The following is a 22,834-nucleotide window of genomic DNA, read 5'->3' on the forward strand; positions in this document are numbered from 1 at the left end:
ATAGTTATATTCATTTTGGTGTGATTCAAGTGATTTTAGTCCAGCTAAAGCTGACAAGGACTCTGTGAGGAATATGGAGAGGAAGACATAATCCCGGCCTTCAAGGTACACAGTCCAGTGGGGAGCACAGATGTGCACACAGCACGACACCAGGGAGAACAAAACAAGAGCTGTCATTGCAGGAGGGAGGAATATACTGGTTTTAGATTTGGGGTGTGCTTTGTCAGGGAATGGAGGCAGAAATGATGAATCCTGACCCGAAAGAGGGCGTAATAACATAATAATGAGCGTAATAATGGTAATTCACACATGCATCACACTACGGGTTTGAAAGCACCTTGACATTTTTATATCATCGAACCTATTGCGATAGCCCTATTGTGAGGCCAGCTAAGGAGGATTATTCCCACTTGAGCGAGGAGAAGCAAAAAGAAGAGCTCACATTCCCTGTTGGCCAGATCACAGACTGGTTGAAAATTTGAAGGGGAAAGCCATTGTCTGTAAATCTGTCTTGGCTCTTTAGAGCTGGGTTTCTATCACCTCTGGTCCCCTCTGGGCTCATGCCTTGTGTTCTGTCCAAGGTCCGTTAAAATACCAGCTTTGATCTTTAAAATCCTTTGCGGTTGGAGCTGGATTCTTTAAGCACAGGTCTCTGATGGTACCTTTGAAAAGGCAGCTAATGTCAGCCAAGTGCCTCCTGCTGACTTTCCCCTATGCCGAGGCGGCCTGGGCTTTGGCAACAGATACCACTAGAGTTTGAATCTCAGCTCTCTGGGTCAGTACCTGTGCAACTTCAAGTAAATGACTGAGCCCTTCGCAACCTCTGTTTTCTCCTCAGTAAAATGGCTATCTTTAATGCCTACTCAGTGATTAAGGGCCTGCATGGGCCCGAGGTCAGAAGTACTGGGGTTTTGAACCCTGGCTTTTCCATGGTCTAATTTGTTACCTTGAGCAAGTTACTTAAATTTCTGGGCCTTAGTTACCTTCTTTGTAAAGCGGAGTCAATGAGAGTACCAACCATTATAGTTCTTATGAGGAGTAAACGAGCAGATGTATGAGAAGATCTCTGTCCAGGGGCTGGCACGTAGTAAGTGTGCAGTGGGTCCAGCATATGATGTAGGATCATTGGAGGATGTACATGGGAAAATGTTTGTGTAATGCTTGGCATATAGAGTCATTGTCCTGCCACAGAGCACGGGTATAGTTGTCTTGGCGTATCTTAATCTTTGGTCAACCCCAAATGCCTCCTGGAGATTTCTGCTTCCCCTGGTAAGTCCTCAGAAATCATTCTTAAATGGACCATTTTACAACTTTGCCTGGCCTCAAGCTCAAGTTCACTGGTCTGTAGTTTATAGGATTCTCCCTCCACCCACTGTTCCTGAACAGAATTCTCTTTTCCCATCTCCAGTCCTCAACCACTCCTTTTGACCCCCTCAGTCCTTCAGCCATCACTGTTTATGGCTCAGTTTCCTCCTTGCTGGGGCTCTCCTTCTGGGGCCCCTTCACCTCAGGATGCTTTGCCGTCTCCTACAGCCTCAGTCCGTTCTCACCTATCAGCAGGAGCGCTCACAAAAGTTGGGCACTGAGGGGGGCCACAGAGGGTAGGGGAGAGCCATCCTGTCAGGTCGGGCTTGTGTATCCCCATTGCAGACGTAAGGCCCTGGAGGTCCACAAGCTGACAGCTGCATCCGTGAGTGGTGGAGTGGGGCCAGAACCACTGTGCGCCATGCCTCCTCAACTCGGGTGGCAGGAGAAGATCTAGTGGTGAGAAATGGAATTGTTTCTCCTAAAGATATGGGTGATCTTCTACTTTGAAGGGCTCTTTGCACCATTAACTGAAAGATTACCCACAGTTCCTCCTCAATGATTTTAAGAACAGATTTCAGAGTGGCAGGGCCATCCAGGAGCCTCCTTCCTCTTTCTCTCTGGAGTTCATTTCTCCAGAGCCATGGGGATGGGGCTGAGGGACAACTCCAGGCTGTCCCTTTGTTACCTGCTTGGGTAACTTAGAACATGTAGGAGTTGCTGGGCTTTTCTCTACTGCCAGAACAGGAATGTACTTTCCCTGTAGAACGGTACTTTGCCTGATGGTCATCGGCTTTGGTGTGGCCAGGGTTGGAAAGGCTTGTTCTCTGCTGGATTTACCAGTCATAGGAAATGGAGGTAGGAGAGGACTCCTTACGGGCAAAGGCTGGCCTCTCTGAATACCTGATTTAGGCCCGACACTAGGGGCTTGTCATATATAAAACAGCCTCCATGATAGATAAGATCATCCGCTGAGGCCCAGAGAGCAGGCTCAGATGTAGTATCTTTCCTGAGGTTGCCCATTCAGGGGATGGTAGAAGTAGGTTTCGAGTTGAGGCCTGTCTTACTTTTCCATACACCAGGTAGGCTGATCCCACAGGCATCCGGCCCCGGGTTTCTACAGTGGCTGTGTCTCCCCTGCCTTCATGATTAAACCTCCTTTTTGTGCTACAGTGGATTCGGGGACTATTGAATGGGATGTTAACACGCCTAATTTAAGAGCCTACCATTTCTTCTTAGCCTTACCAAGCTGTATGATCTCAAGATGCCAACCAGAAAATTCTGAGAGTTTTTATAGAAATTACCTCTTTCAATAAGAAACCAATCCAACCTTCACCCCCATCTTATAGATGGGAAAACTGAAGACCAGAGAGGGCATAGGACATGCCTAGGCCATGTGGAATCTGAACAGATCCATCCTTATGAAGCAACAGAGGGTTAAGATGAATGGATGGACTAAGTCTGGTTGCCTGGTTCAGTGGGGCCCAGAGCCTGGCTGCACCATCTGTTACTGTTCCAGGCAGCTGACTTTGGTTGCAAGTAATTCTTAGAGCCCTAGCATGCTAGTCCTGTGGGGAGCCCTAGAGCTTACTTCGTGCAGCATCCACACAGGACAAGAAGCCTTTTGTAGCCTCCTTGCCGAGTGATCATCCTACCTCCTGTAACGTCCCTCTAGAGACAGAAAGCTCACTTACTGCCTTCCAGTGCAGTCCGTTCCATTACTGGGTGGCTCTGACTATAGGGAAATGGTTTTGTGCAGGAGCATTTGTCAGACTCTTCCTTTGTTCCAGGCCCTACACTGGCCCCAGGGAAATCAGACAGCTAAGACCCTGGTGCTGCCTTAAAGAGTCCCGGTGTCATTAGCCGAGAGGTGCAAAACAGTGTGAGCTTTGCTATACTCCTGGGCTCCCAGAGTGTTGGGAGAGGATACAGAGGAAGGTTCCTTAGGTGACTGGGCAGGAGTACTGAAGGTGACTGGAGAAGGCCCCCACATGAGGAACTCGTTAGGTTTATCCAGATGAAGAGAAAGTGAATAGGATCTCAGGCAGCAAGACAGCCTGAACAAAGATTTAGCGTTAGGAGAGAAGCTGGCTCTCTCGAGTAGTTTCTGGCTGGACTACATGATGGAGAGCTAGCTAGGAGGAAGGACATGTCTGGTGGGACGGACTCATGCTGTTCTGCACATTCCTGCCGTTTGGATACTCTCTGGGCCCAGATGGTTGGGTGGGGAGGGAAGTGGAAGAACGACAGATGAAGAACCAGCCCAGTTTTGACTGCCCACCGGCTTGCAAAGTATAGGCTCAGAGCTGCTAGAGGTGAGATGAATCCCGGGGACACCCCCTCCTTGCCACTGCCCCCTTGTGGAGTTCTTTAAGGACTCCCACTCCCCAAGGTCAGAGATGAGCTGAGAGTCCCACAGAGTAAGGAAGACATGAGACGCCTTTGAAATCTGAAACCTGCCCTTGGCTGAGGAGGTGGAGAGCAGTGGAAGGAGCAAGGCTTTAGAATTGAACAGCCCAGAATTTGAGTCCTCACCACCTGTGAGACTTTTGGCACATTACCTCTCTGAGCCTCTACAGAGATGATAAGATCTGTTTTGCAGGACTTCCATGAGGATTAACTTCTTTACTTTAACACATGTTTAATGACTGTTGTATGCCAGAGACATTGTACTGGGTGCTACAGAGATAGTGAACAAGACCAAGGCTGCCCTTGCAGTTTCTCCACTGTAGCCAGGAGTTGTGAAACAAATAATTACTTGACATCAAGGTGAAAAGTACTACAAAGATTGAAGAAAGAGCGAGAGATTTTGGTGTAGGGAGCAGAACAAAGAAGACATTCAGTAGGTATCGGTCACCTCAGAGAGGAGCAAATATGTCATTTGAAATGGGCACTACAGTTCCTTAAAGTGGGGAAGATACCCTGACTCCCATGACTGGGCCCACTCCTGCCACTCCTTGCTGGGTTTCTGCCCCATGGAGAGGGCTCACAGGTCCATTCCAGCTCTGCTGCCCTGTGGGTTTGACTCCTGAGGAGGGGACCCCGCTGTGGGGGCATCCAGCTGAGCTGCAGGAACTTGCCCAGTCTGGTACCTCAGGCAATACCAGCTTTTCCTGCCTCTGCCCAGCAAAGCCTGCCCCAGCCCTTGGTCACAGAAGGTGCTGGGAAAATGGGGAAGGTGGGGGAGAAGGACCCAAAGAACCCGCTGCTAACTATGACCCCATCCCCTGCCTGACCATCCCTCTACCTTCCCCAGAACTCATCACACATCAGTGCTCCAGTCAGAGCTCACCTCTTCCCTGAAGCCTCCCGGGGTCACCAAGTTGGTGGTGACCCCTCCGTCCCCAGACCCTTTACAGATCATCATGCTTCCCACTTTCTGGCTGGTTATGGAGCCTTGATTATGTGCCAAGTGCCTTCACTGTTTGAGAGGCCTTCACTCCCAGTGAGCTCCTGCCCATCAGTCCTCCAAACCCCAGCACAGAAGTGTGTGGCTAGCCCTCTGAAGCCTTCCTAAGTCTCCTCCAGGTGAAGCATCCCCTCCTTTGCTTTTGTTCCCAAGTCTTTATCCTGACCCTTGGTCTGTTGCCTGCCTTCTGTCACTGCTGGGCTGTCAACCATTCAGGGCCGATCTAGCCCAAGGCTAGCACTTCGTAGATGCTCAGCAGATTCTCACTGAGAGAATGAGACCAGGTTTGTCCCCGCCCTCACTGGAGGCACAATGCAGCTAAGAAACAAGCACAGGGACAATAGCAGGTGAAAGCGGCTGATTGATGCCTTTTGAGAAACAGTGATGGGGCCCACAGAGGAGGGCCCACCTGCCTACCTCTGGGCCATCTTCCCTGCCTCTTTCTAAGACTCTTGTATACCTCCTTTGTTGTTACCTAGCTATTCCCGGGCTCAGGTCTTTGTAAACAGAGTGGAATCCTCATTCTTTTTTTTTTTTTTTAAAGATTTTATTTATTTATTTGACAGAGAGAGATCACAAGCAGGCAGAGAGGCAGGCAGAGAGACAGGAGGAAGCAGGCTCCCTGCTGAGCAGAAAGCCCGATGCGGGACTCGATCCCAGGACTCCGAGATCATGACCTGAGCCGAAGGCAGCGGCTTAACCCACTGAGCCACCCAGGCGCCCCGGAATCCTCATTCTTCTACCCAATCCAGCATGCCTCTGTGCTACAGTAGCGGTTCTGAATGCATGTAAGAATGTTGACTTGATTCACCTTGCATTTAGGAAGAAACTAGAATGACACCTGTAGCAGAGAAACTTCCTATTCACTGACAGAAGTGATACTAAAAGTACTAAATGAAATGATTTAGTACTTTTTAAGAAAAATCTAATATTCTTAGTCTTTCTGTTTCAGCGGAAATCAGAAATGGTATTTCGTGTTCAAACATAGACATGTATTTTGGGGACATAGATGACTTCTGAATCTCCTGGAGGTCACACAAGCATTAACTTTTTTTAGAAAGGTTTTCAGGAAGAACATCATTAGTCTAACATAAGCCAGACAAAAACAGAGTGATATAATTTCATTTATTCGTTGTGCCAACAAACACTTATAAGCCCCTTACTCTGTGCCATGATTCCCATTTTATGGAAAGGACCCCTGGGGCTTAAAGACTAAAATAAGTAACAGAACCTCTTCTTATACCAGGTTTTCTAACTAAAGCCAGTGCTTGTCTATCAAATCACAGCTATTTGTATGCAAAGTAATGGAGTTTCACATAAAAGCCTCCACTTCTGAAGAACTGGGACAACTGTGTTTTCTCCGGGGGGGTGGGGGGGAGGCCAGTGCCTCACTGGGCCTAGATCTTGGGATGCCAGCAGGGACTGTGTGCTGAATGGGCTCCTGAATGACTGAATGAAAAGACAAGTACTACCTTTTATACTTTTTTAAAAGCTTCCTTTACCCAGCTGAGAGGTTTCTCTCCATGGAAGGTGTATTTTCCCCAAAATAAACCCGAAGTGGATCAAAAGGCTTTTTTTTTTTTTAATTCCTACTCTTCCCACAACATGAAAAAAGTTCCTTTGTTGCCTAAAATATCTGCACCAGATCTTACAATGCTGTCTCTTCGTGCAAGTGCTTATTATTGTGGCTAATTTGGTCACATGTGTTTGAAGGAGAACAATGCCTCAGAAATTTTTAAAAGCAAAACAGCAATCTGAGGCATTTGTTGTAATGAGATGTAAATTGCCAACATCGTTAGTAGTAGAGCCGACTAAAATTCGCAATGAAATCTTTTTCTCCCCTCCTTCTTAAATTAAAAGCACTAGAGGCTCTCCCCTCACCTCCCCAAAGAAATCGCATGCTTTTTAGTCCTTTTCTCTTGGATTCTGTAATACTGAACACCCCATTTTAAGGATCCAGTCATCCTTTCATTCACCTGCCACGTCCTGAGCCTCTGTTTTGCGCCTGCCTCTGTGCTGGGCTCTTCCGAAGGCATCACCAGCTTTCGTGGTGGCTACGGGCAATCCCCACTTTGCAGGTAGGAAAAGCCAAGGCACAGAGAGGGGAGGTGCCTAGTCTAAGGTCATGAAGCTATGATTCATACCCAGGTCCCCTGAGAAGCCCCTCCTGAGGCGTGCCTTCAGCTGGTCTGCCCTCCTTGCTGAGGCGGAGGAACCTGTGCTGAAGAAGAGAGCAGCCTCTGGGTGTTAAATGGTACTGAGGGAGAATGGTAGGAAACAGTTTTCCTCTAAAGCCAGAAGATCCCAACACTGTGGTCCCCGAGGAGACCAGCATGAGCCCAGGGGGGCACGGGTGTGCCATGGGGGTGCCAGGACCTGCTCTGTGTGCACCAAAGCCATGGTTTAGTGGTGGATTAACAGAGTGGCGAGGGATAACGTGTGTGTGAGGGAGGGGCGGTGCTGGGGAGCAGTGTTTCCTCAGTGTCCACTCTGTGCCACACCCTGGAGTGCTCATTTTTTATATATCGTCAACTCACTGAATCTTCAGTCTTGCCAGATCTCTGTTGTGGCTCCTTCTTTCAGGTGAGTCAACAGGGTCAGAAAGGTTAAGTAATTATTCATGTGGAAATTACCTGTTGAAGGTAGAATGTGAACCAGGCACTCACTGTGCTGAGCCCTGGTCTCTGAAATAAAAAGACACAGCCTCTGCCTGCCCTCAGGCCTCAAAGTCTAGTGGGGGAGACAGACACAGAAACAGCTGAGTGCCTCTGATTATTGTGGGAGGTGGGAGGCAGAGTTCCTCCACCTGAGGAAGCTTACGGCTCACCCTAAACAGTTAAGTGGCAAATCCAGAATTTAAATTCCAGTCTCTGACTCCTAATGCTAAGCCAAGGCGTGGAGAGAATAACACCCCCCTTTTGAAGGGATAGAATAGCCTCATGGAGGAGGTGGCATTTGAGTCAGGCCTTGAGTGCCTGGTGGAGTTTGGCTGGGTGGACATCTGTGGGGTAGAGTGGTCGGACAGCAGGATCGCCGCAAGCACAGACTGCGAAGCTGCTAAGGAATGGTGTTTGTGGGGAGAGGGCCAGGCTGGCACTTTGGAATGGAGTCTGACTTGGAGAAGGTAGGGGGAGGGGAGCAGCAGGGGATGGGGCCGGAAAAGTGACTCTCAGCCCTCACTCCTAATGTCCCTTATATGTCCCTCTGTAGTCCTCCGAGTCATCTGTTCCAGCTGGCTCTTTCCAATCTGTTTGACAGCCTAATTTCTACTTCTGGGCTGCCAGAAAGGTGACAGAAGTCTAAAGACAGCTCCCACCCACCCCCACCTGTACCCCTAAGCACCTCAACTCAGCAGCAGGGCTTTGTTTAGGGACCTTTGCCCCAGCCTGTCTAAATCCCCTCCTCCCCAATAGCTCTCTCCCCTCATGTCATGAAGGATTTATTGAGAACCTACAGGGTGCCAGGTGCTGTTCTGGGTGCCAAGACTGCAAAGAAAGTAAAATTTTGCCCCCAAAGAGCTTCACAGTCTAATGTGGACAACAGACAGATTGGCAGATGATTGCAAACAGAATTTGCTGGAAGTATTTATAAAACAGAGGCATCCCTCCCCCCTGCCCCCACCCAGTAGTGACCAGAGCAAGGCCTTACAGAGGACATACCTAAGCTCAATGGCAGGCAGATGTGGCTTTATGCAAGGCAGAGATAGTAGCACCTCCAAAGGCATGGTGGCTGGGACAGCACAGCATCGGGGGTCCTGGGCAGAAGCAAGAAGTGAGCACCAGGAGTAGAGAGGAGGCTGGTTGTTCTGGGCCTCAGGAAGGCTACAATGTATGACATCATTTTGAGGGTAATTAGGAAGGAAGGTGCTAAGCAAGGAAGGACACGGTCTTAGGTCTTAGGTCAAGGAGATCTCTTTGGCAGGTGTGTTAGAGATGGGTGGGAGAGAACCAGACTGAAGTCAGAGCTGAACTGGAGTCCTTCTCTTGTCCACCATCTTTTCATAGAAGGAAAAAGAAGCTTTAGAGAATGGACACAATCTTGCCAAAGATGATCTGTGAGCCAGTGGCTACGGGGACCTCATCCTCTCAGCCCAGCCCTTTTTCCTGTTGCTGAATGTCAGAGCAGGAAGAGACCTCAGATGCCAACTGGGCCATGCCCTTTAGGGGAAACTGAAATAATTACCTCTTCCCTGATCTAAGAAAAGATCAAATGCTCCACTTGAGTTTTATCTCAGAAATTCAACCTGAGGGGCGCCTGGGTGGCTCAGTGGGTTAGGGCCTCTGCGTTCGGCTCAGGTCATGATCTCAGGGTCCTGGGATCGAGCCCCGCGTCGGGCTCTCTGCTCTGCAGGGAGCCTGCTTCCTCCTGCCTCTCTGCCTAGTTGTCATTTCTCTCTGTCAAATAAATAAAATATTTTAAAAAAAGAAATTCAACCTGAGATCTCACACAGAGAGAGGAGAAACTTTGGCGTCTGCTTCTGAAACTGTAGAATTCATCATTCATTGTCATTTTTTTATTATTGAGCAAACACTCAGAGAATACCTACTAGGTGCCAGGGGCTGGGGACAAAGAGAAGAGCCCAGCTCTTGAATAGGCGACACAGTATTAGGAGCTGCCATCAGAACAAGCATGATGTCGTCTGTCCTTCACTCTGCCACCTTCTGCATCTACAGTTCACTCCCCTGTGGCCCCTCAATTAAAACACAGCGGAGCCAGGCACAGCACCGAAACTGACTGTCCCAAGATGAGCCATGCGTTTCCATCAGCACGGTTCTGCTGCCCCGCCACGTTGCCTTGTGTTTTGTGCGGGGCTCACACTTACACCCTTGGAGACTGCCGAGATTCTGTCTTGCAGATGGCAGCGGCCGGCAAGTCAAGAATGATAGTCTTGTTCTAGGAAGCCATGTCACGAGGAATTTTAGTAACAAAATCACCAAAACCATCTCTACCACCAGCCAAAGTCTAGGATATAGCAATTGAACATAGAATTGCAACTAGCTCATTAGGGCTTTGATGTATAAAGAGCTCTGTACCAAGTGATGCACCTGGTTAGGATAAGGAAAGATTGGACCATGATATTCATCAGTTACTTAAGGTATAGGCATGGCCCAGGGGACCCACGAGAGCAGTAGCCAAAACCCTGAGCCTGAACAACCACCGAAAGGTTTGCGGGGGGAGCATTTCCAGCGTGCTGAGCTCTCCATTGGCCTTTGGAATTGCTCTCCTCTAAAAGTTAATCAAGTCATTCAGCCTTATTTACTCATTTTCATCCTGTTTCTCTGCCCTTTGGTAATCAAGACACAATAGGTGATTTAAAAAATAGTCCATCATTTTTAAACGCTAATGGAGAAGAAAAAAATACTCCCCTTAGAAACCACCACCATTTATCCAGCTTCCTTTCACTGTTTAAACTGCGTGTAATTTGTGTTGATTGCATTAAAATAAAAATCAGGGTAGCTGCTAGATCAGGCAATCAGAAGCTTAATCTGTATTGTATTTTAATTTCTTGGTTGAAAAGCTTCTGTCTAGCTAGATACTAGGTCTTAGGGAGGGGGAGGCCTTTGCATTTCTCCCCACTGCTTGCCTAACCTCCATTCTTTGGCCATGGCCCACTCCCATGGAGGCTGCAGAGGTGGGCTTTTCACAAATATGCAGTTTGCATATTACAGTGATGCCCACCCTTCTCCACCCTGGTCTTAACAGGACCTCTCTTCTGAGCAGGCAGTTCAGTCCCCTGCATTTCCATTCAGACAATTGACACCTTCAAAGACCACTTCTCATTTGTACTTAGAGTCCGGTTCATTCTTGTCTTCCAGTTTTCTTCCTTTTCCTTTGTGACGTTCATACCTCATATTATTTTCAAGCCTGGGTTTAAGTGTAGTCCAATGGACAAAATAAGCCAGCCTATTTATTTTGTGCCACTATGTGCTGATAGATGCGTAGTTAAAAAATATTTGCCTTTTATTTTCCTTGGAGTTCTAGACAGATCTCTTTTCTTAACTGCCTAGGTCCTGCCATTGACTTGGAAAAAGTAAAGTCAGAATGTCTCGAGCCCGAGCCGGAGTTACGGAGCACTTTCAGTGAGGAAGCAAATACGTCGTCCTATTACCCCGCTCCTGCACCTGTCATGGACAAGTATATCCTAGACAATGGCAAGGTAGTGTTTCAAGCTCACTATCCGTTCCCTGCAAGTGTTTGTTAGCTAGAGTAACAATGGAGAGTATGGTGGGAGCTTCCTGCGCCACAGCTTGGCCAGTTGGCCTCCTGGCCCGGGCCTGAGTAACTATTTCCAGAATTCGTGTTTTGTAACTAGTGGAGCTGTACTGGGACTTGTTCTTTTTCTCTCCCCCCCTCCCCTTTTTCTTAAATACTGGGCCAAAGTAACTGTAAAAACTAAACTGACATTTTAAAATAGCTTAGTTTTGAGGAAGATTTTAAAAAGCATGGTAGTTTGATGAAACTTGTCCTACCCACCTATAAAACCAGATACATAAAATTTATAAGGTGTACTAGATATGAAATCTCTGATTGACAGATAACTCAATGTGTGTCCATTCACCATTTACAAAGTATCTACATGTTCTAAGCCCTGTGCTAGATGCTGAGGATAAGCTGGTAAATGAGACGTGCTCCTTGTCCCGAAGCTGTTTCCAAGCTGTATGTTCAGCAGAGGTCAACCCACATATAACTCCTCAGATTTTCTTGTAAGACCCTCGGAAAAAATCTTGAAAGAAAACTTAAGCACTATTAGTAGTTACATTGGTACCGGGGTGAAAAATAACGGAATAGCCTTGAAAGGTCTTAAAGTCACATGATAGCACTGGGCAGGAAGAGAACTGTTCTGACATCCTTCTAACCTCCAAATGGATTCATCTTGGAAGAAGTATATTGGAGTCCTTTGTCTAGGCACTAGTCAAATTCAGTTTTAGTGTTCTATTTCTGCCACCGTGGCATACATTACAGACATCACCTCTCATTCTTCCCCAAAGAATCATCTGTGTCAGTCTGTTTTTCTTGCCGCCTTGTGCTTCAAAAGGTCTCTGTTTATCCAGTATTGTTCCCCAGTGGGCTGATGAGAAAGAAAAGGTTGTTTTCTTTGGGTTCGTCCATATACGTCCCTGCAACTGGCCAGATTGAGGCAAAAAGCAAATATTGTCCGCTGAGGAAATGAAATGTGTTAGTCTTGAGGGCTTTCTTGGATAGGCTGTCATGCCCTCTTCTCCAACTGAGCACTGCCTCCCCACACCCCACCCCCCGGAGGCAGAACTGATGCACTGGGTCGTTGGCCCCTTCTCTCTTGACATGCTCCAGCCCACAGGCTTTAAAAGTGTGCTTTGCAGGGGACAGATGGCATGACAGGGTGGATTTAGGCAGCCCAGACAGAGCCTGAATGCCGAGTAGAGCTCTATCTCTGTGCTTTCTGTGTGATCTTGCTTGGATGGGTCCTTCCCTTTTGTGGGCCTCAGGGTCTCCATCTTCACGAGCTAGGATGGATCATTGCTCTCCGTAGGCCTTTAATGACTCCAACTGTGTAGCTAAGTTGAGTGAATCTTCCGCAGTTGGAGATAAAAGAAAGGACTATTCTGTGTGTGTTTTCTTTTTAGTGATGACCACAATGTAGAGTGACTAGAGACCTTTTCTTAAGATAGCTTCCAAGAGAAATCTATTTCTCTCTTCCTTTGAAGACTGACGGATAGTTTCTGAGCATTATGGGGGCTGCTTTTGCAGAGGTATCATTTTTCCATTTCCAGAAAATGGGTCTCTCAAACCTCATTTAATGTTTTTACAGGAGTTGCGCAATAAATCTTGAAATTGCCAATTTTGTTTTTTCATTGGCTATTGCTGACATGTTGCTGTAAAGCTAACCTGACTTTTGTTTGCAACTAATTGGTAGCTCAGCAGAGCAAATTTATGAAGAGAGAGGAGAGGAAGCAGACAGACTAGCAATGGATGGTGGCTTCCCTGAGCAGGGTTCCCTGTATCCTCATTGTTCTTGGCTCTGCTAGCGTTTCTGACCCTTTCTTTTCTCTGCCTGCATGAACAAAAGCCTTAATCTCTGCAAAGCCTAGAGCATTAGAATGGGATCCATTTCCTAGTAGGAAACTAGTTTTGTCCTATAAAACATTTCACAAAGCCATTTTTTGATCAAGTCCCATCCTAGCAGGTGCCATATTTTTAATAGCCTCCCTTGACACATAAGGCTAACATTTTGGTCAAATAGCGAACTATATTTTATGTGAATAGGGCTTGCCACAAAAGTTACCTTGATTTTGATTAAGTTCATTGCTTTTTTTTTTTTTTTTGTCTAAGATGGTTTATTTCAGAAACTCATTGAATCACAAAGCTGCAAAGACCATTAAAGTTTAAATAGTCTAATTTATACATGGCATAGATGGGGAAACACATCCAGAGAAGGGATTCCTCTGTAATTTTAGAATAGGTTAGAGACAGGCAGGTAGGAAGTGCAAGCCAGGTCTCCTGGTTCCTAGGCCAGTGTTTTTTCCAGTCTATTCTGCTGCATCTCTGAAAGCTGGGCCTTGCTTCAGGTGACCCTGGGCTTTGTTAACCTGAGGAGCCCTTGTCCCAGCACATACCTGTGATTGGTCTTACCCAGAGCCATTTCTTTCTGTGCTTTGTACTCAAGCTGGCCTTGTACTCAAGTGCATGTCAGAAAACATGTTCTTCTCTAAGGAACAACAGCTCATCAGAACTGAAAGCCTGTGCCATTAAAACATATTAAATATGCCCATCAGTTTCTTACTGCTTTGTGTTCAGACTAGTCCTGATCAGTTTGAAGGGGACAGAAGGGGCAAAGCTTCACCCCATCCCCATGGAGATGTACCGTGAAGGGCTAAATCAGGTGGAGAAGGCTCACAGTAGGCTAGAAATTCAGAGGGGATAGAACTTAGCTCTGCAGCAATTAAAGAGTGTTTCCTGGATTGGGGAAGATAAGCAGGCTTAAGAAGACATAGGAGAAGGCAATCGTTTCTGGACAGGGGAAAGGCCTGAGCCGATACACTGCTGGGAGTGGGAGGGAGTTGGGGGGCGGAGAAGGCAAAGGGAATAACAGTTACTGAATGTGTGCTGTCCTCCTGACATCTGATTCATGTTATGTCATATAATCCTCAGAACAGCTCTATGAATTTGGTGGTGTTCTGCCTCTTCTCCACCTGAGGAAAGTGATGCTCAGAGAGAAAAAGTGGCTAGCCGAACATTCCCAGCTAGTAGGTAGCAGGGTCAGGATTCACACCCGGGGCTGGAGCCTCCAGGGCCCGTCTTTGTGTTACCGCACACTGAAAGTAGAAGGAGGAGAAGGAGTTTGAGAACATCATTGTGATGGCCATAGTAGGGAAATAAAGGCTAGGAGGTTGAATAGAAAGAGAATTCTAGAGGGCCTCTACAGCTGACTAAGGAGATTGGGTTGATGTGATAGTAAATAGGGAGCCATTCAAGATTCTAGAGGGTTCACACAGAAACACAGTTGAAAGACTGGAAGTCAGCTAGTCAAAGAAGGAGAGCCGTGTTTTAGGGAAACTGATCCTGGCAGTGGTTATACGGGGGGTTGGAGGAAGCAGGGACTGGAGGCAGAAAGCCAACCCGTGGCTTCTTCTGGCTTCCCTATCTGCAGTAGTAACCTGTGGTGGGGGGCCAGCAAGGGAAGTGTCTGGGCCAGTACAGAGGAAAGCTGAAAAAGAAACCCAGTAGAATATTGATGCGATAGATAGGCTTTGTTTCCACCACGTTGTCAACACGTTGTCAACACGGTGACACTGGCAGCAGCAGGAAGGTCTGGGTAACGGGCTCTGCCATCATACAGATTTGGGTTTGAATCTTGATCCCAAAATTTACTGCTAGTATGTCTTAGGAAAGGTAATTTTGTCCTTCTGATCTGGATTCATGTCTGTAAAGTGGGATTAATAACCTCTAACCTATTTCCATCTCTTAAGGTCATTATGAGGATTAAATAGAGGGTACAGTCCAGGTCCTCAAAAAAATATTAGTGCCCCCCCTTTATCTAGTAGAATTTTGGCTAAAATGACTGTCATTTCTCTTTTAAGAATAATAAATTAAAAGATTATAGGAAAGAAAGGCCCAGGGTAGAAAAGAGCAGAGATCTTTGAAAAACGGAAGCTGTCTTCCTTCTCGAAGGTTTTCTGATTCCGAATTTAATTTAATTCAAATTCCTTCTTTTTCCCCTATGTGAGGAATCTTGTGAAGGTAGCTTCAGAGTGCCATCAAGGGAGGTGACTTGGGGCCCAGCAGGGAGCAGCAGGAAACTTGTCCCCCCCATGCCTGATCTGACACCCAGATTGCCCACCTGCAGTTCAGACTGAGGAGGAAAGGCCAGACTTGACCTCGGATCTGTATTGCCCAGGTGGCCCCAGGCAGCGCATCTCACTTCCAGGGCTGCATATCTTCCCGAGCGTTGTGAGCAGATTTGCAATCCTGAGGTCTGCTGCATGGGGAGGCCAGGTAGATCTGGTTATCTGATAGCAGGCCTGCAGAGATCCAAGTGATCTTGTGAGCGGAAGGAAGGCAAGGCAGAGGAGGCCAGAAGGATTGTTACTTACTGGCATTCGTGGGTGGGCTGTATTGCTGCGTTGTTTTGTTTTTGTTTTTGTTTTTTAATGATCGGAAAATGTCAGTAATTGGTGAAGGAAGAAATGCTGCTGACCGACCTGTCTTTCTGTCTGTGTGTGCCCACCGTCTTTTCCAAGCCAGTCTTCAGTCGTCTTTGAACAGTGCTTCTTGCTGGTCTGCCGTCAGTCTGGAGGTGCGCGCGGCCTCTCAGACCAGGACCTCTCCCGAGAGGTCTCCTGACCGCATGATGTGGTTGACCTACAGGTCTTGCTGCAGACAAGGACTTTTGGCAGAGCCCTCTCATTACCCTTAGGAAGTATGCTCATTACCAGCTGCCTCCCCTCCTTCCCCACAGAGGCCGTTTCCACCCTCCATAGACTCGTTAGAAACACAACATAAATGTCAATGTCAAAGTCAAAACCCTATTTTTTTTAAAAGGATAACATCAGCAAACGAAGTTTGAGTTGTTAAAGGAGCCAGAAAAGAGAAACACTCTTGGTTCATTGCTAGATCATTCTGAGTCCTTTACATTTAGTGACTCTGCTCTGAAACTTTGAGCGCTAACCTTGTAGGGAGCATTAGACTGTGCTTGTCCTGTGCGCCGTTAGAGTCAGACTAAGGAGGCCGTGGTTTGGTTTGATTTGTGAAAACCACACGTGTTCCGAGCCAGAAGGAACGCAGAGATGAAATCCCCCCTTCCCAGTTCCGTTCACAAGAAGCTGAAGCCAGAGGTGGGAAAGGACCTGTGCAAACACACTCCAGCTGATGGCCAAGCGGGGCTGCTGGCTGCCCCCTCCAGTGGGCCACGGTCTTCAGACTTAGCTGTACACCCGAATTACTTAGGGAACTTTCAACGATCCTAGTCCCTAGGCCCCACCCAGGGTAATAAATCCAAATCCTGGGAATGGGGCCCAGGCATAAGCAATTTTTACAGCTCCAGAGGACACCCGGGTGTGCCGCTGTGGAGAAGCACTGTGCCGGGACAGCAAGCTCCCTCGAAAGGGAGAAAGGTCCTTCTGAAGTGCGACAGAGAGACAACTGTATACGTTCCTGAGATTCAGTCAGGCTCTCAGTGGCCTCGTTATAACTTGAGTAGAGCTTAGAATCTCCGACCTACAACTTAATAGTCGAGTGACTTTTGGCAACTGGCTTCACCTTTCTCAACCGAGTTTTTCCATCTGAGTTGAAGATAGGGTCTCAATGCCTTCCTTCCAGGGTTGCCACGGAGATTTGAGATCATGGATATAAAGCATTCAAATAGGGCCTGGTGCCTTATAGGTATTTAGTAAATAAGCATTATTTCCCTCAAACAAAGTTAATGTAGTATTTATGGAATGAGTCCCTTATAGTTGTGCAGCAGTGTCTTTTAAAGGACAAGAAAAGTTTCCAACTGCCAGCCTGTCCGACGACACAGGTGCTTGTGTTCTTATCCCTTTCAGGTCCATCTGGGAAGCGGGATTTGGGTTGATGAGGAGAAATGGCACCAGCTACAAGTAACCCAAGGAGATTCCAAGTACACAAAGAACTTGGCAGTCATGATTTGGGGAACAGATGTTCTGAAGAACAGAAGCGTCACAGGAGTTGCCACAAAAAAAAAGAAAGATGCGGTTCCTAAGCCACCCCTCTCGCCTCACAAACTAAGCATTGTCAGAGGTAGGTCACTGCAGTACAAACGCAATGACTGAGATGTTGTCCTGTACTCTGTCAGGAAGGTACCAGAAACAGTTCAGGTCAGCAAACACTGAAGCCTCTCCATGCCAGGCCCCAGGCCATGTGTGGGACCTAAGAGAACAGGTATGGACCTTGTCCCTGGAGAGCTCACATTTCACAGGGAGATGAGCCATGGACACAAGTACGGTTCCGGGCGCTAGCGTGAGGGGGACTGATGATGTGTTGAGGGAGGTCTCGGGAGGGGAGCAGACCCCTAGCTGGAAAATCAAGAAAGGATTCCTGGGGAAGAGAGTCCCTGCCTTGGGCCTCAGAAGCAATGCTCCTGACCACTAGCCTCTAAGTGTCCAGACGCCATGTTTCAATGAAGAAAGTAGACTCCATCAACATGTACATTTTGAGCAGGCCGCATGCCAAGTTCTAGGGCAGACAGCAAATATGTCAGATAATTTCAGGTACCAGTGAAGGTGGTGAAGCATCACTTCATGTTACAGTAGGACAAAGAGGGCTGTGTGAGGTGTGGTGGTTGGAGCAGGCCTGCTTGAAGAGGATGGGGCCTGGAGGTAGACGAGGCAGCCCCGTGGAGGTCTGAGGTGTGGTACAACAGGTAGAATACACAGGTGCAAAGGCCAGCACACTTAAGGGATGAGGAAGCTCCAGATGCGCAGAGTCATGAGTGAGGGGAGGGTGAGATCAGGGAGGTGGGTGAGAGCAAGTCTTGAGGGCCGAGAAGGCCACATGAAACAGCTTGAATCTGTGGAGTTCCAACAACACATGACTCCCAGGAGAAGGGTGGTGGGGTCTGCATATCGTGGAGTGACCAAATGGGAGATCAGTTAGGACACTCCTGCTGTGGTCTCAGATAGAGATGATGGTGCCATGGACCTCAGTTATAGCAGTGGGAATGGGGAAAAATGGCCAGATGTCGGGTATGTTTTGGAGGTCAGGGTAGAGCAAGAGACAGCAGGCTGAGGTTGGAGCCATAGGGTTCAAGCCCATGCTGCTGTGATCTGGTGTGAGGCTTGTTCTGCTCTAACACAGCTGCCCTTGCCTGGCTGACTCATGACTGATTATTTAGGCAGCCACTTATTTTCAGACAGTCAGGTTACCTTTAGTCTGCCTGATGTCTGGAATGGTGGGTCCGGAGCTGGGAGGTTGCCATGAGAAACAGGCCTTCCTGGGGATGCAGTCCTGCCCCGCTAGATAGGTGACTGACCTCTGATTCTATTGTACTGGTTGGAAGGTGACTCAGCAGGTCCCAGATGTCTCCCAGTGACTGGCTGGCCCACCACGGTGACGTTGTGGGTCTAAAATCATCTGCCGCGTGTCTGCCTCAGGCATGAGTCTGACCTTCTCTGATTCATCTCCATGTCCTCGTTGCCTGGCACAGGGCCTGGCACACAGTAGGAGCTCAGTAAATGCAGTTGAAACAAATGAAACACTGAGAGCAGCAAGCTGGTCCCCTGATTGACCCTTGGTATGATTTCTTGTCAGTCACTTCCCCTCCGTGTCTGAGTTTCCTCAGCTGAAAACTTCCCTCCTCAGACAACTAAAAGGATAGGATTATAGCTTAGAAAGAGTTATGTTCCAACTATGAAGAAAGTTACCATTCTTTGTTGACAAGTGTGCTGCCTCCATGGAGCTGACGTGAGCCTGTGATGATCATGTCATTGAAGCTCACTGTCTTTCAGTGCTTCTCAGCTTGCGGGCTCTCTCCTGTCCACTCCTGGGGCAGGGTGATGGCAGGTCGAAACAGGAACCAGGTATCGAAAGCCTGGGTTCGAGCCCCAGCTCTGCTTTGGTTTAGCTGTGAGCTTACCCTGGTTCGTACTATATTCTCTTTTCTTTCCCCCAGCCTAGGGTCGTTCCAGCACCGAGTGGATGCTTGGTGTCTCCCATCTGTAAAGATCGCCGTCCTTGTTCTGGCTACCCAGTGGCCCACCTAGACATTTTGAATGTTCTTTAAACCCCATTCAGATGATGTCCTGTGCAGCTGATTGGGCCCCCAGAGCTATAGAACAATCTATAGGCGGCTCAGTTGTGTGGCCAGGGGCCATCCCATACTCACAGACTTCCGCCCCACCTGTCACGCCCCCCCGCCATGCCCCCCAGGTTTTCCTCACTGAGCCATGCCCCCCATCCCCCCAACCAAGGAATTTTTAAACCTTCTCTGCTTTTCCTAACATGATAGTCCACATCTGACTCTTTCTCAAAAGATGGCCATGCCTCTTCCTTCATAGAGAAAAGAAAGGAACTCCCACAGCTCTGAAGTGCAGACTTCACTGTAGACTTAACTGTACCCTCTGTTCTTCTGCCTCATGGCCCAAAAGAAGAGTTTCCTTCTCTTATTTGGGTCTGGCCTGTCTCTCCATCTGGATCCCAGCCCCGCTGCCTTCCTAAGTACCTCATTCTTCCAATCATGCTCCTGCACTCCTGCTTCCTTCCCAGCATCATTTAAATAGACTTTGACTCTTCATTTCTCGAATGAAAACAAATAAAACACTCCCTAAAGGCCACTCCTACTACCTAGCTGCTGCCATGTCTCTCTTTTTCTTTTCACATCCAGATTTCTTGAAAGGGTTGTCTACACTCGCTGCCTATGTTCACTTCTAATGCCCCTGCTGTCTGGTGTCCACTCCCAGCCCTCTGCTATGTCTGTTCCTGCCTCATTTCCCACAGACTTCCTCCTTTCCAAGTCCAGGGCATGTGTTTCACCTCCTCCCCAGATTGTCTGACACGACCACTCCTTCCTTACAGCGAAACCCTCCCCCAAGCTCCATTTCCTCCTGCTTCCCTGGCTTCTCATCCCTCTCGTGGGCTCCTCTTCTGCTGCCCTGGCATCTGTCCCCACAGCGTCCTCTCCCTCCACCAGCTCCCAGCTGGTCTCACTTTGCGCTGTGTCCATGGCCCTCTGTGTGCCCATGGCCTGGGCTGAAATCCACACTGCTCGTCCTGGTGCACATCTGCTGACCTGGCCTCTGGGGACCCCTCAGTCCTCCCATTTCCCACCATGCTCCAACCACAGGGGCCTCTTTCCTCTTCCTTCACCGCCTGCCCTGCACACCCTGCCTCCTTCTGGTTCTCCAGCGAGGCCTTCCCCAACAGCCCAGTCTTCAGGAACCTTTCTGTTGCTCTCCCTACATAAAGTCTGTGCATAGCATTTCTTGTTTGTTCCTGCACTGGGTAATCGTCTTTCCCCCCTGCCCAGTGGAATAGAAGCTTTGTGAGCATCTGGCTCAGGGAAGACAGGTAGTGAGTGCTCCGTAAACATTTGCTGACTCAGTGGATGACGCTCGCAGATCTCTCTTTGGCTCAGTCCACACTTCTGAGTTCCCAAGCCGCATATCCAGGTGCCCACGGCCTTCCCCTCACCAATGCCCACGTAGATGCCCCCTCCCTGCTCTCTTCTTTCTCCTCCCTTCAGAGCCTTGGTCCCCTCCTGCTCCCCTGTCTTGGTGAAGGGCGCTGCCAGCCAGGGGCCCAGAGATGCGTCATGCTTACCTCCTCCACATGCCTCGTTCTGTCTGTTCTGCCCCCAGATACATCTTAAACCACCCACTCCTCTCCCTGCCCCACTGCACCTTTCGTAGTCAGGCCATCATTCCCCCCCTACACGACTCCAGCAGCTTCCAGACTCCTGTCCCCATTATGTAACCAGAGTGATTGTTCAGAAACCAAACATGATCCTGTTTCCACCACCCCGTCACAGCCAGTCCATGGTGCCCATTATTAAAAGGTAAGCTTCTTAACGTGTCACGAGAGCACCTTTAGAACCTGGCCCCCGGCCCGCGCTCCAGCTTTATTTTTCAGCAGTCTATCCCTAGAGTTCTTGTCCTCGTGAACTATTGTACTCTCTGAACAAACCTTGCACCCTCGTTAGGGAATTTGTAAATGCCATTCCTGGTGCCTGGACCACAGGTCATGTTCCCCACCCTGCATCCGTGCCGCCTTGCCTGGCTAGCTGCCGCTAACCCCTCTCCCCGCCCCAGATATGCTTAGGAGAACCTTCCTTCAGGAAGCCTTCCCTCACCTCTCAGGGTGGGTGGCCAATTCGGCTACATGTCCCAGAGCCCTTTGTGCCCTCCTCTATTCTCTTTTTACTGTATCTTTGCCTCCCAGAGACCTGCTCTACCCACAACCCCTTAGAGCCCAGAAACAATTGCCATGCAAGTGAATGAGAAGGAAGAATGACCCAAGGCCACTCAGCTGGTTAGGTGAGAGCTGGGTAGAACTAGGCTTTCAGACTTCCTTGTCTCCAGACGTTTCTTGTGCTACCAGTGTTAGTTCTTTCTTTACTACAACCAGGCAGGTTTGAAGTCTGTCTCCTATCCCACCATACACTCACCATTTTTAGCCTAATTCTTTGAGCTCCTCCAGACTGCACTGGACTGGTTCTTCCCATGCAATCTCTTTGTGGATTGAGATTGCTTCCGTTCATTTGATGTTTACCACATTTAGTCTTGTTTGCCATGTAAAAGTGATAATCCCTGATGCTCACGAGGATTTTTTCATCTCTTTGATTTTAAAGTTGTTCCATAAGGCAGCGGGATGGGTGAACACTGACACCGTTTTAGAACAAGGGAAGCAGGATGGCTGTAGGAGAGTCTTTAATGATAAACTCCAGAATGACAGTTAAACCTTATTAAGGTCAAATGACCTTTTGCAGAGTGTCTGAGCTTTCTAAATGAGCCACAGCATTGAGTTCTGGTTAATTTTTATAACTTTTTTAATAGGACACCTTAGCGCTGTTATAAACCTTGTTAATTAAGCAATAATCTCAAATGCTCCCTCGCAGAGGGAGACATTCCCGGCAAGTGCAGGTGATTAATATTTAGAGTCTAACAAAGCCTTTTAATCAACCTGAGGGGCCGTGCAGTGCTCTTGCCCCCAGGACACGAGAACGGTTGGAATTCTGAGGAGGATTCCTGTAAACCTTTCTCCATTCACCCCTTTCTCTTCCTGCCTCTTCTGTGACCCCTGTGAGGGCTCCGAGGGCCATCACATTCACCCTCCTTCTCTCCCTTCTCTCTCCTCAGCCTCTTTCCCACCTTTCTGGCTTCCAGACAGCTAAAGAGGTAGCACTGGAAGAATCTTCTTGGATTATGGGGTTTGCCATCCTGCTTTCACAGATGGTAAACTTGAGACCCAGAGGGGTTGGTTCCCGCTTAGAGGTTGCACAACAACTAGGGCAAGAGCCAGAGTCGAACCCCTGAACTTCGAAGTGGTTCTCAGCACGAGTTGCCTCCCTCACTTGATTCAGGTTCCAGCAAAGTCGCTGTTAATGTCTGCTTCCTCCTGACCCAGGGCTGGAGATAGAATGTCCGGGCCTTCCTGTCTATGGGGGAGACACTGGTCACAGTTTTATTAGACTGCAGTCAGTGCTTTGAGAGAGAGTGAGCTAGCGGGAGCCCAGAGGCTGTCAGCAGAGTGGGGTCTCCCAGCTCAGTCTGGGATGTCCCAGGAAGGCTGAATCTGGAAGGATGAGTAAAGTTTTAGGGCACCAAAGGTCGGAGCCAGGCTAATCAGGGAAAAGATGATCACAGGCACTGATTTGTGGGATAGCCTGGAGGGGGAGGGAATCGCAGGTGGACCCAGCAGAAGGCAGGACTGGAGCGAGACGGGGCCTCCTACCTTCTTGTCTCAGTCCCTGTGGAAAGTCCAAGACAAGATGAAGTGGAGATTAGAGGGCTCCGGAGTGGTCAGGGAACAGTGGAGGTCAACCGAAAGCTTTTAAAGTCTTCTCTGTGCAAACCCCTTCTCAGTGGTAGTGTGTGTGTGGCAGGGGGCCGGGATCCCTGGACACAGAGAACGCCTCCAGTGCTTGCCGCAGCAGTGTGGATGGCACTGGGAAGCAGGCTGGCCACACACCCA

General features: G+C 48.5%; 1 protein-coding gene across 8 annotated transcripts in view; it reads left to right on the forward strand.

Moving 5' to 3' along the window:
* LOC125096937 (BEN domain-containing protein 5) overlaps positions 1 to 22,834 on the forward strand; it is a 1,594,254-nt gene that overhangs the window by 1,378,236 nt on the left and 193,184 nt on the right. For 6 of the 8 annotated variants that reach the window (XM_047724115.1, XM_047724119.1, XM_047724118.1 and 3 more), the window contains 2 exons: positions 10,723 to 10,871; positions 16,735 to 16,948. The exons of the other annotated variants lie outside the window; for them this stretch is intronic. In XM_047724115.1, the coding sequence (XP_047580071.1) occupies positions 10,723 to 10,871; positions 16,735 to 16,948 (363 nt within the window). The remainder of the gene's footprint in view (positions 1 to 10,722; positions 10,872 to 16,734; positions 16,949 to 22,834) is intronic. 8 annotated transcript variants of the gene reach the window in all.

The sequence above is a fragment of the Lutra lutra genome, chromosome 4 (genome assembly GCF_902655055.1).
Source record: "Lutra lutra chromosome 4, mLutLut1.2, whole genome shotgun sequence".
Lineage (NCBI taxonomy): Eukaryota > Metazoa > Chordata > Mammalia > Carnivora > Mustelidae > Lutra > Lutra lutra.